Source organism: Camponotus floridanus, unplaced genomic scaffold (genome assembly GCF_003227725.1).
Source record: "Camponotus floridanus strain SB8 unplaced genomic scaffold, Cflo_v7.5 scaffold14, whole genome shotgun sequence".
Lineage (NCBI taxonomy): Eukaryota > Metazoa > Arthropoda > Insecta > Hymenoptera > Formicidae > Camponotus > Camponotus floridanus.
Genome location: NW_020229259.1, coordinates 1,475,761 through 1,495,813, shown reverse-complemented (window position 1 = coordinate 1,495,813; position 20,053 = coordinate 1,475,761). Strand labels below are relative to the sequence as shown.

Here is a 20,053-nt window from a genome sequence, read left to right as displayed (position 1 = left end):
TGTATATATGCTCACATTAAGAAAATTTAAAATTATTATGACATAATAGAGAAGAGAGTATAATTTAAATATTAATACATTAACACATATTATTCCAACATTATTTTACATGTGTTGTATCATAATAAATAATTATCATTTATGGACAAAATATTATAACAATTTTATTAATATATTAACATATTATCATTAATATATTATATCAATATACATAATGAATATTTATCGAATTAATTCGCATGTCTTAATTTATGTATAATAAAAATATCGCGAAATTCTATTTGCAACGTGCAACAAATATACTATAAATGTGCAATATAACAAATATACTATAAACGTGCAATAAATATACTATAAATGTCTCTTGTAAAGTAGAGATTGCATCGCGCAGCATATCGAAAGACTAGGCATTGTATTATGAACACAATCTATGTAACGGTGCTTTCATCTTTGGCAGGTAACAGAAATGATAGAGAACGCTAAATATATTTAAACTCGCCGACCTTGTGCGAAACTGTTAATCGTGGCGAAGGAATGAACCGATCCATCAATCAACTGTGTTGCAGTAGCTTAATGCACTTATCGGGGCAAAGCTGCGATCAAAGATGTTAACTAATCGAAGAGAAAAAGATGATGATGCAAATTGTTTCGAAATTCGCGGCTTAAATTCTTCAAAAACGGAAATAAATTTTCGAACAATTATTTATATGTATAAATAAACTCTCTTATTTAATTTTTATTTATAAATCACATGCAAATATTTCAAAATTTTACACTTTAATAAGAATTTATAGATTATTAAGAGAAATAGTATTGATGTACAGGTTATTAAATAAAAAGTGTTCATATTACATGCGCATGTGCAAAGTGAGAACAAGGTAAAGCAAGGAATATAATATTTTATTACGAAACGCGACAGAGATTGGTACAAACTCTGTGAAACATTTGCGTGAATAGCAACGAATAACAGCTAAATAAGCACGTTCCTCTCTCTTCGCAAACAGAATAGTATTCTTAAAAGACATTTACTATGACGTTATGTGTCATTAACGTTTGCCAGAGTTATTTTTTTCACGTTTATAAATTCTCAGACATAAATGCTATATTTTATGTACTTGCACATTTCAAATGTATTTAAACATCATTACATATTTGTTGATAGAATTCCTAATTAAGGATATTTTTGACCGTGAGACATACTATTTTGCATTAAAAACGTGCATTTGAATAATGTTATTTAGAAAAAAGAAAGTGCGATATTTCCTTTTGCATTATTTTACATTTCTTTTGCAATTTGCATTTATCGCCATCCTCAATTATTCGCGTCCTCAATATTCATGGAATGCAACTCCACCCAAATCAATTTCTTCTCCTACGTTCATGTTTGTATGAATATGCGTGCGTAGTTAAATTCCTTTAGAATATAAAATTATGATCATTCGAGGTATGTGTTGACGATACGGAAATATTGGATAAATTGATATGATTAATCTTAACTGAAATCTTGGTATCGCAACTAGTGACTAGCAACTGAATCGATCAATTATAGATAATATCAGCGCATAATTGCAAGTATAAATATATATTGTATCATTCACACATACTGAAAAAAACTAAAAATGTGACAACTTTATATAGGAGTTCTTATAGAAAAATCACCAGATATCTTTACTAGAGGATACATTTAAAAAAACTCGGATTAACAAAAATCTGAAAGTGCGTATTCGCACATACGTGTGCGTATTGTATTATTTCGAGAAAACTAATGTATTGACTGGCGCAAAGATCACATTCTCTAGATTATAACGTTAATAACATTGCGGTTCACGAACGTTCGTACGAGCTCGCAAATGGCTCTCCATTACAAATATTTTCAGAGAGAGAGAGAGCCGATCTCACTGGCCCTCATAATGAAATCACTAGAGGAAAATCTGTCGGCTGGTCTAAATGAATTCGCATGCGATTCATTACTTTGTGATTCCGCCTGATATCTCTGTTATTCTAACTTTGTGCTCACACGAGTATAAACATGGAACATTTTCAAAAAAATTGGTAGAGAATAGTTTCAATTATTAAAATTCATCATCCGCGTAAAAGAGGAGAGCTCTGCTTTGCCTTGTTAATGTAATGTCAACTCACATAAATGTGACGTTCAACGCTAATTTTCTAATCAGATAAACTGTTTATCATGAATAAATAAATAAAAAATAATTTCCTTTTCGCGCCAATTCTTCAGATAAGCGTTTGTCGATTATTTTATTTTTATTTCTACATAGATACATTTATTTAAAACGATTCATCTCTCCTTCTTCTTCTCTCATAAATAATTACTCCATTATTTAAGAATTCAAATATATTAAATTAGATAAATTAGATTAAATATATTAAATTAGATTATTTCAAATATATTAAATTAGATCATCTTCCCTATTCGTTTAATTATATTATTTATCTAACTTTCTAAGTAACGGAAGCTTCTCAAACTTTTCTATAAAATGACACCCTACAAATTGGCTCGTTTTCACATCTAGTAGCGGAGTTTTCCGGTGATACATCGTTGCCCGATGTAACAGAGCGCTTTTAAATTTGCATACGCCGACGTCCCCAGGCCATTAAACGTCCATGTAAAGTTAGTAGTGCCCTTCTTCTGCGCACGACATCGTGCACGCGCGCGTTCTTCGCGCGCGTGAGCCGCTTCATCGTATCCTCGAGCTATGATCACCTTAACGTATGTGCGCGAATTTATACGTTTCGCAGCATGTCGGTGGTATCTCGCTCGCGTGTACGTATCAGAACTGTATCTGGGTAAGAGGCCTCCGATGGCCTCGAGTAATAAACGCGAATATCATGGTGTCGTTGCGAACGACGTCTTCGCGACTTGCATCACCTTCTTCCCCGCATCTCTCATCCCCTACTTCGCCTCCTTTCTAATTTGACGTTCGAGAGGCGACGACGTTGCATCTTCACGCCTGGCTTTCGATGCCTTTGCGACGTCGGACGCGTGCCTATCTGGAGAGATTGCTGGTTAAAGCTTGGAGTTTCTCCTCTTTTGCACGATCCACTTTGTATACAGTTGTCATTCAACGGATATATTGGAGTTTTTTGGCCCGCCAATGCTCTTGCACAGAATTATAGTTTGAATCTACTATTGATTTCCCATGATTGAAGGATAACTTTAGATACAATTCTCAGAAATGCATTAAAAAAAATACTTTGTAATGATTGTGATTTATACGTGAAAACTTTTATATCAAAAATAAAAGAATTTCGATTGCAATTGCGAATAAATGATAAAATTTTCTTTCTTGATTTAGATCGAATTTTATTTCTCGTTTCGAGTGAATTTTTCATCATTTGTTTTATAAAATTGTTCACCGTGCGTTTATTATGCAATAATAATTTTTATTGCGTATCGAGCCTCTACTGGAACGGAGATGTTTATCGCAAATCGCTTGAGGATTACTGGAATATCGTCGTACGTGTAAAGCCAATTTATTAACGAAGAAGTCGTATTGGTACACGAGCAGTTGTGTAGATAATACACAATAATTATGTATTCTCTGTCTCTCCCTACTTATCTTTATCTCGTTGGCGCACGCATACGGATGTATGCACGTAATAAAACTACCTGCGTACAAGATACAATTGGCTCGAGGCATCGCCACGTCGCGGTAGACATTATTGCGGATATCATTACGACATTCGCGTCCTGGGTTCCATATTCCGGGATTTCTTTTCCAAATTCTAAAAAAGTCTTGATGCATTCGCGGGCAGAGAAGTAGCACGTTCGATTCAAATGAGAGAGCGCAATTTAAACCTTATCACTATAGAGAATAGCAACGTATCGAGTTATTTAAATTATTTCTATAAGCGCAAATAGTAATTTCTATTTTGAATTAATTATTGATTTTACGCATGCAATTACGCATAATATTAATCGCCGAGCGGCCTCAGTACATCGACCGTAATGTACATTCGTATACCAACCAATCGCCCTGAAGCAACCCGAACGACCATGATGATCATCTATTGTTATAGCTGTATCGTTCTTCGGATTCTTCTTTCGTCGGCGCTGCCGGTCATTTTAACGCTATATCACAAGCACACCTGATAACCGCTAATAAGGTCATTTAATAAAGTATCCTATTTTTGCTGTGCCCTCATCAGTGTCAAAATTACTTTCTCTTTCCCGCCTGCACATTTCTCTTTTCACACCATCGATAAAACGATATAAAAGACAGAAAAATTGAATAAAAACTTGACTACGACGTCAAGTTTGAAAGAAGGGAAGACGTTGCGTAATAAAATAATTAATGATACGATATTATTTTCCCCGTTTAATCGAACGACGACGAGTGATTTTTCATCTCGCCCACATCTGGCATTCAAGCGTACTTTCAAACACGGGGAATATGATTGAAGTGCCGTCAAAACTCATTAATTTCGCCGCTGGTGTATTTCGCCGTCAGTGCGCAGCCATTCCGGCGACACGTGTTACCGCGCGACAATGATCGATCTCTCATCGACGCTCAAAGATCGCAACAATAACGCGAGTTAATTATGCAAGTATGCGTCTCTCTGTACTCGTAAATGCATAGCCCTACATAAATCTCGCGATTAGCCCGCGGCGTCAGCGCGGCCGTGATGGCCGTTGTTGTCCTCTCTCTCTCTCTTTCGTTCCCTCTCGTCCGCGCCATCTCTCCCGCTCTATTCCTTAATCCGATGTCCGACTTGCGACGACCGTCGTTCCCCACCTTTTCAGGTAGAGAAGCATCGGCGACCTCTCGCAGCGCGCGGCCGAGAAAAGGCGCTGCATCGCATTTCGCGGCATCTCCCGCGGCGATGCACCGCAATGGTGCGGACTGATGTGGGCGAGGGTGGGTGGTAGATGGACGAGAGAACCGGTACCCCTCCCTCCCTCCTCTTCTTGTTCTCCCGCGTGTACCCTGTCTTCTCTGACCGTCGCGAATTCTTCGCCGGACGATGGAAAACAAGTCGCTGAGGCGACCATAAACGCGTCTCTCCCTCCCTGCCTTCTTGCGTTCCCGCGATTATCTCGAGGGATTTCAGGGCGAAACGCCGCAATTTTTCAATCAATTTCGTAACGTTGACTTTCTAGATTTATTCTCCCAGGCGCATTAATTTGATCACATCAATATGATCACATTTTTAGTATTTTTTTTATTACATGTATATTTATATTTATATTTTAAAGCCGAGTTTCAGGAGAATATCTTTCAGGTGCCTTCAAGAATAATAATTTTGCGATAAAATTACAGAAATCTTTTGAATATGATTTTATTATTTTCTTATTGGTTTTATGTTCAAGCAAGAAAATTAATGCCCTAAAAACCATTATAGAAGCTATGAAAAGCAGGCTTTAGGATAATGGCTAATAATGAGCTGGCTTTTCACGAGCATATAGTAATGAAAATTCGGGTACCTCTAACATTCGCGGACCAAACCGACCCTCCCTTTCTGCTGGAAACACGTTTAAAAGAATACCCTTGGACGGCTAGCATGCTAACGCCCGCCAAATATTGTTTCGCCGCTAATTGCCTTATTAATGCATACGGGAATTTCACGTTAATGTTCCAAGCCCTCAGTCGTTTCAGCATTCCCGATATTGGACCAAAAACAATGGATCGCTAAATTAGTATTATCGTCATCTGAAAGCGGCCGTGATCGATACGCTAAATCGACACCTACACGTTACGTAGATGAAACGCATAAGCACCGAACATTGATAAAAAAGAAAATAAAAAGAGTTAAATTTTAATAATTGTTAATAATTCATTACACAAAATTTTTATTTAATTGGATAAGTAAATTAATATTTTAAATAATTGTAAAAAATAATAAAGTTTCATAGAAACAAAAAATGGATACTGCACTTGAAATAATTTTTATCGTGCTGTATATATTATTGAATACAAAAATTTGTTATCTACAATGATAATTGAAATTAAAATATGATATTGATGCAAAAATATAGTAATGCATAAAGAATGGACACGTCATAAATTATGTAATCATGCAAATGTAAGCATATATATGTCTATCTCAATTTCTCGTGCATTTTAAATTCAATACACTGTTACATTTATGTGAATTTTTATTAGCAATGCATATAAATAACGTTTACGTATTTTTAATTCCAGACGGAAATGTGAGGCCGATGGGAAGGAGGCGAAGGCAGAGTTGACGGCGCAACGCAATATGTTCCCTAGCGCTCAAATTAAAATGAGGTAAATAAGTCTTCCTTCGAGTGTTCCAATTTAAGTTTACGAGTCGTTTTAGAATAAAATCTATCTGAGAAAGAGTTAAATAACATGACTCTCAATGAAATTCTCTCTACAAATGTCACTTAATTTCATTCAATGCATAAGTCATAAATAACATCCACGATTTTATAGCTCATTTTTATTTCATATTAACTTTTTATTTTAAGTTATATTTATTATTGAATGTAACATTAAAATTACAATTTGAAAAAGATTTGAGCGACCGATTTAATTTAAGTGTACAAATAATATAGTGCGTTCAAAATCTCAACTTGCATCATAAAACTCCAATTAATAATTCATAAATTTAAAGTTATGAATTGCTGAGAACTTGTAATAACACGAAATTGGAAATTTTGCGAATTTGTGATCTTCATCCATTCGTGAGTCTGGCATGAAAATCACACGATACAAGATCTCAAAAAAACTAGCCAAAGTCTTATACACAATTTTATGATGCTTAATATGAAAAGTATCTTCCTCAGATTGCTGTCGCCAAGCAGTTCGCCGGCCACCTCGCCCACAATGTCGAATTCCTCGTCGCCAACACCACCGACACCGGCGGCCCCGACTTACAACCAGAAGATGGCCGGTATTCCTTGTGTGGCGGCCGCTTCGAGGTACACCGCACCGGTTCACATCGACGTCGGTGGCACGATATACACATCCTCCCTCGAGACTTTAACAAAGTAAGAGAATGTACCTTAAATTCTTAATGATACAAGATGGGCCGAAAACAAAACGGTCCTGTTATCGAAGCAATACGTATTATAAGCGCCTAATTTGTATCGTTAAGTCGTGTTAAACGATTTAACGATATTTCACAAAGTTAATTTATTTTTTATATTTGCACATTATATATTTCGGGAAAGAAAAAGAATATTGCTTGGAGATTTATACGTGTTCGCGAAAGGACATTATCTCCGATGTAACAAGGGAAAGAGATAAAGCAACGGGACTGGATCAATCCTTTGGAGGATGCATCCTACCGCGAAAGCACGCGGAGTGTGACTTTTAAACGGCATGAAGAGATTCTAACGAGTGAGAGAGTAGAAAGGGAGCGTGATGTCCGGATCGCGGAAACGTGACCATCGACAACGCTCCAGGATGTTCGTACCGAGCAATATCTCTGAGAACATATCGCTCGCAATCAGGCACACCGTTACCGTGCCCGGCAATGTCCAAAGGCTATTTGCGGTTTGCCCGTGCACTTTATGCATAAAAGAGACGTAACGTGAAAGCACAACTGCACTTTGCTTATAGAGGGGCTTTTAATCTCCTCGAAGTATCACCCTGCAGGTATCCTCTTTGCTCGGACGAAAGAAAAAAAATTCACGAGTATTATACTCTTCACGAGGTTCCACAACTGATATATAAAATAATATTTCTTATAATCAGAAGATGATTCATTTGCAATGCACACAAATCTAATAATAATAAATAAAATTGGATTTTACAATCGTAATATATATACAGATTATATATTATACTCCACATAATTCAAACTAATGTATAAAGTAATACTTTTTACAATCACAAGATATTTCATTTATCATAAATAAATTTAATAATATACAAATAAATATAATTGAATTCAAATTAAAATCATACAGGATAGTCGTAAAAATCGAAACCAAATTTTTATAATGTTAATAAAATTAAATAAAAAAGGTAAAAAAGTGTAAACCTATGTTTAAAACTTTATTAAAGAATTATAAACTTTCAAAAATAAACGTTCTTCATTAGAATCTTAAACTATATTAGAATCATTTATTTGAAGAAATAATTTATTTATTAAGATATAATTTATTTAAATAAATAAATCTCAGTTATTGTTTATATGTTTATGGTCTTTTATCACGTGTTTTTATTTTTGTTAGACTTTGATTTGTTCAATAGAATTTTGATGTTTGAGTCGTGATTTCAGTTTTGCAATTACAATAAACAACTAACTTTTTTTAATTATGTGATAAGCAAACATGTCAGATTTCAGCTAACAAATTATAAAAACGATTTCATTTATTTTTTAATAAAACGCTTACAATTTTTTAATAAATATTTTCGAACGTAAGTTTACTTTTTTTCATTATTATATAAAAAAATATAAATTTAAATATGTTGTGTGTTTGCACAATATGTCAAACTTTCATATCGATACGGTGTATAGCAGTGCGTCACATAACAATTACAAAACATGATAATGTTTCATTTAAATTGCTAAATGTCACCATAGCCTCGTGATCTTCGTATTTCGAGCGATGCTTGTTATACGAACCTAATATGCATCTTCAATGTGAATGAATATCCAGCGCGCTTAGTGGCAAGGAAAATCGATCCTTTCACAAGGAGATCACGAACGCATAGCGTTAGACTGCAGCATACATAAATACAGTATCAGTAGACCGATGCATCCGTGAGAAAGCTAATCATAATTGACAGGTGGCCTTATCGTTCCCCGGTCTCGTTAACTGAATAAGCAAAGAGCTTTGCAAAGATGTTTCTATCTAGACTATCTGTAATGAATGAGCAAGAAAACCGTAATAGATACCTTCGTGCTTCTCGGTACCGGAATCGAGCTCTCTTGTCAAATGAGGGCACAGAAAAGTAAGCTAGAAAGTAACAAAAATAATCTTATATATTTTGTCTTGAAAATATATAGATTAAAATCGAACTTAAAATTAAATCTTATTAAATTAATTTAAATCTTGACTAAATCAATGGTAATAAAAATAATAAGGAGGTATCATCATGTGGTACGACACACTCGTTATTTAAAAAATTATTTTTCTCACACTTTTCTAAGTTTCAGATATCAAATTAGCAAAGAGATCTTACATTAAAATAGTTTCATCAAAAATTAAAGAAGGGGGAAAGTAAAGAATAATAATATTGATCTGTGATAAATATATGAAAGTCTTACTTTTGTTTCCACAATCATCGCTCAGGCGCGTGTTTATCGAGATGACGGATATTATTTATTATTCATGTTATTTATTTACATCTAGAAAAAATAGTTGAAAATCATCGGGGATCAGCGCGCAACGAAACTAAGCTAAAACTAACAGCACACTAGAGGCAAATTTACACGCGATGCACGGATTATCGTTAGATGAGTTAGTGGAGCGCAGGTCCGTTTTCCTATGAACCGTTACGGTGTGCATCGCTAGTCATGATTTAATCTGTAGAAACGTCGGAATAAGTGTCGCCGGCGTGTCGAACATGAGCGCAAAATGAATATCACGTAGAATCGCGACGACTTGTCCACCCGCCATCTCTATCGTATCACGCTTGAGTTGCATCGTCCTCCCTCATTATATGACTTTATTATTTTGTCGAAAGTATCGATTGCATCGTGCGTGGCAAATGCGTATAAATTGCACAGATATAATAGATTCAGATTAGCGGGAAAGCAACGGTATTTTCTTAGGAAAAATACATTATCATTCGATAATGTATTTTTCCTTAGAAATAAGTGGATCACAAAATCGAAGAAGAAATTTGATTTTCAATACCGATATGATACAAAGCCGTGTATCTTTGTTCAAGATTTAATTTGAAAATATTTTAATTGTCTTCCGTTTATTCGACACTTAAGGGTGTTTTGTACCTATTTTCAAAATATTGAGAATTTAATGAAAATTGTAGAGAATGTCCTTCCATATGTTTAGAATCTTCAGTAGAATTTTTAAATCGACTTACTAAAGCGTTCTCACAAGTTATAAGGATTTTAATTTGCACCGAATTAACATGTGTTCTTATGGGAAACGTATAACCACGTCGATTCAAATGACAAAAACACATGGAAATAATATTCAGAATTTGTTTAAAATTTACAAAAGTTTAGATACAGAGGAATATTTGGTCAAATAATATTATACAAGTACTAACTGGTTAAAAAGATATTAAATATAATTTAACGAAGTTAGTCATATATCTGTTACAAGGCGAAATTCTCTGCCCAAAGTTAATCATTTCGATTAACAAAATTCGGAATATTTCAGTAAAAACGTAATAAATATTAAAAAATCTGCACTGTAGCGAAGATCAAATTGTAATATTCCACACAACATTTCTTACTCAAAATACATCAAAAAGTGGATATTTATCAATACTGATTTTCAGCTATTTTTTGCTGGAATTGTACATACAAAACATCTTTAAATTCGAATTCTACAAAAAATTCAATTAATGAAATATATAAAATTCGAACAATTATTACTTTCTCTTAAGCAAATCGGAAAAATATGCAATTAGGAAAATGACAGTACACGTTCTGTCATTGTTTTATATTCGTAATGATATCATCAGATTATTACAGGAGTAATATTGAAGATTATCATTCTCGACAAAATAGATCTGCAATGTATTTCATCCATGTTTGGTGATCATTGTATTATACTGCTCGTCCATTAGCTTGGGTATAATTATCTCGTAATGAAATAAGCGCGTCAATTAGATAATTTGCTCTCATATTAAAATCGTGCTAAGAGAGAGAAAGAGAGAGAAAATGCTATATGTTTCGCATATCGTGGCGTTGCAACTCATGCAATTGACTTATAGCGGTTAAATCATTGCAATCGCCTAACGGCATTGACGCAGTTCGTACTTAGGATAATCATTTCTAGCATCGGGACTCGTGCCGATATTTATGCGTGCCAACTAATGTGCCAGCTAACGATGCTCTAGAAACATGTGACAAGAAGATAACAATAATAACTATGATACGAAACGATCGCCGGAGAGATATCCTCGGGCTAAAGCAATAATGCATTTCGAGAAAAGGCGCAATGATTGAATAAAGTGATAAATATGCAACATATTATGTATAAAATATTTATCTTATAATGAAATAATTGAAAGAGTATATAAAGAAAATAAAAAAATAATGGGATTAATTGTTTACAAAAACAATATAGCAATAATAAATTAATTTAAAATTTTGAAAACATTCAAAATATGGAAAATGAGAATTAAAATGAGAAAATTATATAAGATATCCATCAAGAATGTACGTATTTTAACTTTTGTGTCTTCCTAAATGAAAACACTCTCACTTTGTGAGAAATATTATAATCAAGAATATTTCTTGAAATAAAAAAATAAAATCTTGATTATTGTTAATAGAAAAATGTTGCTTGATTAAAAAATAAAATATCACTTAAATACAATTTACATCAAGAATATAGAAGGGTAAAACGCGGCGTGTAAGTAATTAAATATTCACGATTGGTTTGCATTAATTAAACGTGATAGATTGAATAGTTGTGCGAATAGTTTCCTATTAGACCGAGCATATTTAGGTGCCTTGTTTATACCGTACGACGTTATAGTGAAGCAAACAGGTCAATATAATGTGTATGGATCATAAATTCATACCTCTGATTAATTTAGTTCAATCATCGGTGTATAATCGGCAATTTCAATTCCAAAATAACGCTAAACGTTTATTATACCGTAGCAACCAACCTAGCGCGATGTTAATTAGCAAATGTCTATTTATGCGATATAATTCTCTGATTTATACGCCAAAAATATAATACTCACTTAATACAATTCTCTTGTGAATATGCAGAATAAAAAAAAACGAAAATTTGTATGCCGCTGTATTACATATTATACAATATATTAAACAATTAGTACAATGACGTTGATTTTTCATATAATTACATTACTAATGTATTTTCTTAGTTATTATTTTTTCAATACTACAATCAATCTGTAATTAATTATTTTAATTAAATTATATTAGCGAAACAAATTAATTATCTGTTTGCAAATTAATATTAATATATATATATATATATATATATATATATATATAAATTAATATTAATTGTCAATTGATTGTCAATTAATTGTCAATAATTAATATTAAATACGAGATAGAATCATATTTGTAATGTTACAATTTTTTTACATGGATTATAATATTGTGAAAATTTTATTAACATGAAAACAATTATTAATATTGATATTTATTATTTATAAATAAAATATTCTTCATAAAATTACAATCAAGAATTTTCTTGATAATTATTTTTATATATTTCATTGTGTAAAATTCTTAATTCTATGTTATTAATAATATTGATCAAAGATAAATTATCGCGAAATTCCCGTGTCTTGTAGAAGATTAATCGTTTTGTATCGACATTTTCTACCAAGCGTTTACAGAAATGACGTAATAGCCGATCATTAGTCCACGCTTCCGGTATCACATAATCCCTAAAACATCGTCGATCATCCTGCTGGTCGACGAGGCCTCATAAGGCCTCGAGGGTATCCTATGGTGAAGTACTAAGTCGTCATTTCCGCACCCTCTAGTCCGACACGTATAATTTAGCGGGATCTAACGGAATGTCTTGACGGACGTGTCTCGTTCTCAAGCTCACACGTATGTCCTGAATATACAACGACGAGCTACACACGAGTGTTCATTTTACCTAAAACATTTCTCCTACGTAAGATTATCATACAAAACGATGAGAATAAAGGTTTTTTTTGTCGAGCAAAAATTTTTCTTATTCGTCAAAAATAACAATATTATATAGATCCATGGAACAAGAATTAAAAATATAATAAAAGAGAAAAATTTCTTTCTTTATAATATAAATTTCTTAATTGATTGAACATTTTCATAAATACACGTTTTAAAATTTCGTTAAAACAAAATCTGTAGTTATCATCTACCAAACTGCTAAACAGGAGTTGACATTTTCTTGCTTTTTCGCTACAGATTTGTATATTAATTTATTATTAATTAAGTGAATATTTATAGAATTGGGCATGAAATATTTTCAAAAAAATATCGATCTGAAAATTATCAAGAAATTTGATAAAGGATGCGCAACTTTGGATACATCGTGTATATAAAACAGAGCGGAATCTGAGTGATGTGAGCCGATCGTTTAACGTTTTCCCATAGCGAACGGATCTGACCCGGGATCGGACCTCGGTTGGTCGGTGAGCTCAAGAAATCGCCGCGGGTAATCACGGTACTCGTTCTCCGCCCCTGGTACCGTTTCCTCCCCCGCTATCACCCCTCTTCGGTCGCCTCGACCTCCACAAACATCGCTGGCCCTTGGCCTAGCGCGTCTCCTTCACGCTTGTCGAGACATAGTGGCATCACTTTCGCACTTTCTCTTTTATTTTCTGTTTCTTAACGCGGATTACGTAAGTTCCTTCCCCCTTGTCTATTCTCCATTTTCATTTCTATTAGCACGCTTATTACGTCTTTGTCTGTAGAACTAAAAATTACAACGTGAAGGATTGGAGAATCAGAATGACTAGAATTAATTCTAAAATGAAAAAATTAAATTTTGATTAACTTATTTCAATTTTTTACAACTTATTTAAAAAATCTATTATTGCATTAAACGCATCAATTAAACATAAAAGGAGTTTATCGATTGCGCTTTAGATGAAAGAAATTATTAAAAGGAAAAAAAATATGATATCCATTTAAATAGAAAGTATGTCATTTTCATATCTTCACTGACCGAAATTATAGTGTGAATTTTAACATACCTGCGGCAATCCCGAAGAAAAGGAACGGGTTTGCACATCGAGGAAGAGTGAAGTTTCCCTTACAACAACTCGTTTCGATATTCTATGGAAAATTAACTATACCGTATAAAATTTCGCGCAGGCTTTGAGGTAAAATCCAGCGATTTTCATTTCTCTATCATGACAACGTTGCAATTCTCTCTCTCTCTTTTTTTCTCTCTCTCTCTTTCTTTCTCTCTCTTTCTCTCTCTGCTTTTGGGCCAAGGTAGGTAGATACCCAGTGGGAAGTTGATAGAAAGCGAGATCGCGAAAGAGAGAAAGAGAGAGAAACTCGCGAAGAATGAAAAAGGGGAGAGAGAAAGAGAGAGAGGGAGAGAGCCACTATATCTGTATATGTATATACACCTTCGTATCTACCCCGCGGTATCTTCTCTTCTCTCTTCCTCGCTAAAGTCAGATCGCCCACAGGCTCCACGAGCCCGACGTTATTATATGTTATCGCCGTGGAAGGTATGGGAACCGGCCCGAGGGGGTACCGAGTACCTATACCTCGGTATTTCCCCCTCGTTGTACCATAACGCACCGACGAGAGATACGCGGGGAGGAGGAGAACCAATTCTTCCTCTCACGTCCCTTCACAGTCCTCAGAGTCACCCGCGTACCTTCTATCCATCCTCTTCCCCACGTTTGCCCTTTCTTTTCTTTTATCCCGTCCTTTTCCCAGAGCACTCGTCTATTATATGCTAAATTACGATGACCTTCGGCTATCCACGCAGGGCACGGCACTATCCGTGAGTACACGCGGAGCAAACGCGTGCGTGAAGCTGATTGACATGGATTTCACGAGAGCGATTCGTTTCAATGCTCGAGGTCGTAACATTATTAACCTTTGTTACATGGTATTGAGCCCGTGGTATTGAGCAAACCAAGAATTTTCGAATTTTTACATTATTAACTTTACATCAAGGAAATTTTTATCTTACATAAAATTACTTTCAAGTATATTATCGTCGAAATAAGAAATTTATCAATCTTTGTTACAGTGCACGTAAATAATGCATAATAAAAAGTACAATCTTAGAAAACTAAAATAAGATATTTGATACAAAATTGATTTATTATTATGAAGCTGATAGAAAAGAATTGAGAAATACATCTAGAGAATGTACATTTTAATAAATTGCAAATGAGAGATCTGATGCAGATTTCTCATGTGTTTTTTTCATAATATGATTGATAATAAGATGTCTTTGGATAATTAAATTAAATTTATTTAATTTATCTTTCTGTACGGATGAATAAGAATTTTTGTATTAGTTTCTTTGCTTGAATTTAAAGTGAGATAAAAAAAGCGCGTAATAAAATGTGACATTAATCTCAATATTTTAGGATATAATTTCGAAGTACCATAGGTATCTTAAAGGTATCTTAAAGGTACTGAGATATATAATAAAAAAATTAGTTGCAGCCTACTTTGAAATTGTGTTCGCAAAAGTGTGCTGTAAAATGCGCTCAAAAATGTTACGGCATTTTCTAAAGAAGCCGAAAAAAGTGACACGATGCAATGAACCCGTCGTTATAGGACACACTCGTGTGCATTTGCATATTTACTGAAGCATTTTGTACGCATGTTCTTATTCTAAGCTTTTACAAAGTAAACGAATCTGTTGTTGTATCCTCACTCATGCGTAACAATTTTTGATAGAATTCTGCATATTTTTTTTCTTTCGTTATATTCTCTGCTAATAATAAACAGTTCTTTTAATTAAATTGTATTAAACAGAATTCTTTCAGTAAATAATTTTAGCTAATGGATTTTATTAATAATTTAATTTTACTCTCTATCCGAAGAAATGTTATTTTTATCATATTCTTCTTGTTTTAACTATACAGATTAAAGAAGAATATATTATATATTATAAATATAAATATATAATTTAAATTATAAATATATAATTTAAAACATTAAAAGTTCCGCATCTAAAATGATATGATACATTTTACTCGATTTTTCGTAATGATTATAATATTACATAATTGTGTATGCTAAGTTTTACTAATTTAAGTAACGTGCGCACGCGCTGTGTCGAAATTTATTCAATGAACAGCTGCTTGTACGAGCCATCATTTGAAGCTACATGCTACCTGAAGCGATTTCGGCAGGTGACCAAAGTATCAGCACCTGCCAACACTCAGTTAACTGCTGGTCGATAGAAAACGCAATTCTCACGTCGTTGAATACGGGATGCAAATATCTATACTATTGAATTCCGTTTGAATATTACAATATTTTATCTTTAGAGATATTATGATAATGTATTAATCTATTCAAAATTTGCATAAATCTTTAAGACTTTCTCGAGCGCACCTCTGGATACCAATATGTATGTGTGTCATGATTGATGCTTATAAGCTGTAAAAAATTGCAACTTTCACATATGATAATTTTATTTAAAAAAATTTTGTAATTTCAGGTATCCGGAATCTAGACTTGCGAAATTATTTAATGGCAGCATCCCCATCGTTCTGGATTCGCTAAAACAACATTACTTTATCGATAGAGACGGCGGCATGTTCCGACACATACTCAATTTTATGCGAAATTCCCGGTTACTGATACCCGACAACTTTGCCGATCTCGATTTATTGCTAGAAGAAGCGCGATACTTCGATATTGCTCGTAAGTTAACTATTCAATTAATTGTTTTCTTCTTTCATTAATTTTAATTATTTATGACATCTAAAAATTTTTCATATTTTCATCTTTGAGAAGATTGCCTCTTTTTAATATATCAGAGTAGCATATTTTTATCTGTAACATATCATATGAAGAAAAAATCTCGGTCGTAAAATATTGAAAGAATTTTCATGAGTGACAAGAGATCACTCGAGTAAATTAATCGCGATATCGCATAGAGAGCAATATGTATATCATTTCTCTTCTAATTTTCTCGACCGACTTCCAACTGCGCAATACGTAGCTTTCTGTAATAGAAGTAAGTAATAACAAACTCTAAAGTAGTTGTTTACTGGATTACAGGAATAATACAAAACTTTGAATGCTATAAAAAGATAGAAATAAGGCAATGGAAATATGGAAATTGTTCCCTCAGGACAATATAATCAGCGTACACACTTCATTTCAATAAAAATCTGACTTTACGTAGACAATTTTCCAAAATACTTTTATAATTTACAAATATCTGTATATCCGAGAAATAAAATATTATTTGTATTATCAGAAAAGAAACATTGCAATCTTTAAATGAGTTACTTGTCAATATCGCTAAATTCTAAAAAATGATCCTGAAAGGATAACAATTCACCGCCATCTTCTTAAGACGATGCTCCTTGAACATAAATCCTGTCTCTCTTTCAGCGATGTGCAGGCAACTGGAACAGATGAAGAAAGAACGCATAAAAAACGGCTCGACGATGATGACGACGTCGTCGCCGAGTCCGCCGCCTTCCGGTCAGCTCGGTTCCGGTCGCGGCACCACCGCTTGCACCACCGGGCCTTGCAATCGCGATCCCGAGAAGATGCGCGGTAACGACGGCAATTGCAGCTACGAGTGCGTGGCGTTACACGTGAGTCCGGATCTGGGCGAGCGGGTGATGCTGTCGGGTGGACGAGCCCTCCTGGACGAGGTGTTCCCGGAGACGACGCAGGCGGTGATCGACGCGCGATCCGGCGTCGCCTGGCATCAGCAGGACGCCCGTCACGTAATCAGGTTTCCGCTCAACGGTTATTGCAAGCTTAACTCGGTCCAGGCGATCACCAGACTGCTGAACGCCGGCTTCCGGGTGATCGCGAGCAACGGCGGCGGCGTCGAGGGCCAGCAGTTCTCCGAGTACCTGTTCGTCAGGCAATCCGTCAACACCTGACGGAGCACGGCGCATCAGCGCAAAACGATCTCCAGATCGATCCGTTGCCTGCAGCGCGACTATGATCCAGAGTGAGTGCAACTGTCCAGGAGGATCTCTCAAGACTGCATCGCGGATAATATGGTGTTATTCTGAACAAAATACACACGGAGCATCTTCGAAGGCTGACAGTCGCAACCGCAGTTTGATGCCAAAAAATACGGTACGAAAGTCTTTGAAACGTATATTGAAGTTTCTCGACGCTTACGTCAAATATCTTGGACAATGAGGAAATATGTGCGCGAATAAGTTTCACGATTTACATTCATTTCAAAGCATTTTTATCAAACAAATGATCTCGTTTATGTGTACGTAAAAACGTTAGAAATATATGCAAAAATTATTTGCATGTATTTCCGACGTTCTGATCCGAGATGGCTGATACAGAAGATACTTAATCGATCACTTTAATCAATAAAATCGCCGATCACGTAAATAAAATCTATTACAATTTAATTATACTAATAAATTTGTAATATATAAATTTAATAATTTATATAAAATTAAAAATTAAAGAAACAGATACAATAGTAAATATAATAATAAATTGAGATAAATTGGAATGTTGTTATTTTGAAATAAATATTCAATAATTATCTGCAGTTGCGACGATTGCAAGGCGTTACAATAGCTATTCAATAAGCGCTTAGATGTGGTTTAGATAGATCGTTGTTGATTGATCGTGATAGAAATGTAAATTATTGCTCATATGTTTAAAAATAAATAATAATTAAGTGGACGTTATTTGAGTAGATATATTTTCCGTTAACGACGATCATACCATTGAATCACATCTAAAAAGCAATGACCAAACAGCGTATAGCAAGCCTATAATAATTGGCAACGATGTATCGTGTGATTCACAGCAAAGAGCCTAAGCCACACAATATATTAATCGTGTATACGCTATTCCATATACTTTTCTTTCGTTCATTGTGTAAAAATGCACGTCTCACTGAAATGAAATACATAGCCATAACGCAGCTTGAAAAAGTTAATCAACAATATGTCATACACTGTGTCTTTCGCACGCTTATAACGCTATTTAAGAATGAAATGCCTAATTATAAATGTCATCGTTCGTTCCTCGTGTTACGATCTGCGACTTGCGTTTGAGAATATCAGATGCGCCGATTTTTAACATTGTTATTATTTAATAAAGTGTATCTATATGTATTTAAATGCCATATTAATTACTGTAAATATCGCGAATAAACGTGTATATACATACGCATATATAGATATAAGTATGCTTATATATAAGTATGAATATACATATATTCTTAAAATCATTATTCATAATGTAAAGAGAAGTAAATAACGATACTACACATATTGATTATGTGTGTCGAAAGTCAACTAAATTAAGTTTTCATTGAGATAATATAATCTAATATAATCCAATAAATGGGAGAAGAGAGCTAAGGAATGAGAGAAAGATATTAAATCCTTTCGAGACATAAGCATCGACGAGAAATTATACATGTTCTTTAAAAAACGCGACATTTTCACGAAGAAAATTATAAGAAAAACCCGAACTATATAATTGCTAAGAAACCTTCTTATATAAGTATCATTCCACGCAATTAATCTAATAAAATGTTTATTTTACATTTCAGGAAAGTGCAGCGATCTTATTATTTCATACGCATCGATCTCCTCCAACATTTAAGAGAGATTAGTGAAATGTATGTTATTTTTATTTTTTGCAACACATAACGACGTGCGAGTCGTAGTTTGATTGCCACTATCTCTGTAGAAAAAATAGCAGTATCGTTAACGGCGAGTAATCTAGATTTTTCTCTAGAAAATAAAGAGACAATAATTTTGCTATTCGAGAAGCGAGTAAAAGTATAGACCGCGAAATTATTGTCACTCGCAATCAATTCTCGATTGCTATGGACGTTGCGTCGCGCCCGAAGCGAAAGAATTTTGCTCCGTACAATAAAATTATTAGTCAAACAAAATCGCTGGACGTAACATGGAAATCAGACAAATTTATTACAAGACAGTGAGTAAGATTCCTTCAATTCTTTACTTTTTTATCTTTTTCTTTAGTTCAATTATTCTTTGCACAATCCCGTGTAACAAATTTTTTTATTGTCCAACAAATGAAATCTCTTGAAATATGTCGATGCATAAATGTGAATTATTTAACACATCAATAACCGCGATCAGACTGCAAAAAGAGAAAAAGCGGAAAAGCTTCGCAATAAAAATAAATACTGAAAAAATACTTATTTAAAAAAATCACTCGTAAAGAGAGAGAGAATTGCAAATCTCTTTAAAATTAAAAATTAATTTTATATTAGCAAAATCACAGTCGACACATGAGAATA

General features: G+C 34.1%; 1 protein-coding gene across 2 annotated transcripts in view; it reads left to right on the top strand.

Annotated features, from left to right (window-relative positions):
• Positions 1-20,053, top strand: part of LOC105255641 (BTB/POZ domain-containing protein KCTD1) — a 27,638-nt gene extending 7,585 nt beyond the window's left edge. The window contains exons 2-6 of one of the 2 annotated variants that reach the window (XR_889540.3): positions 6,162-6,248; positions 6,770-6,973; positions 16,265-16,470; positions 17,170-17,877; positions 19,334-20,053. Coding sequence is in view for 1 of the 2 variants with exons in the window: in XM_011265051.3 (XP_011263353.1) it covers positions 6,220-6,248; positions 6,770-6,973; positions 16,265-16,470; positions 17,170-17,675 (945 nt within the window). In the remaining variant the exon portion in view is untranslated. Of the gene's footprint in view, positions 1-6,161; positions 6,249-6,769; positions 6,974-16,264; positions 16,471-17,169; positions 18,144-19,333 lie in introns of those variants that run through there. The other variant, XM_011265051.3, reaches the window with a different exon arrangement.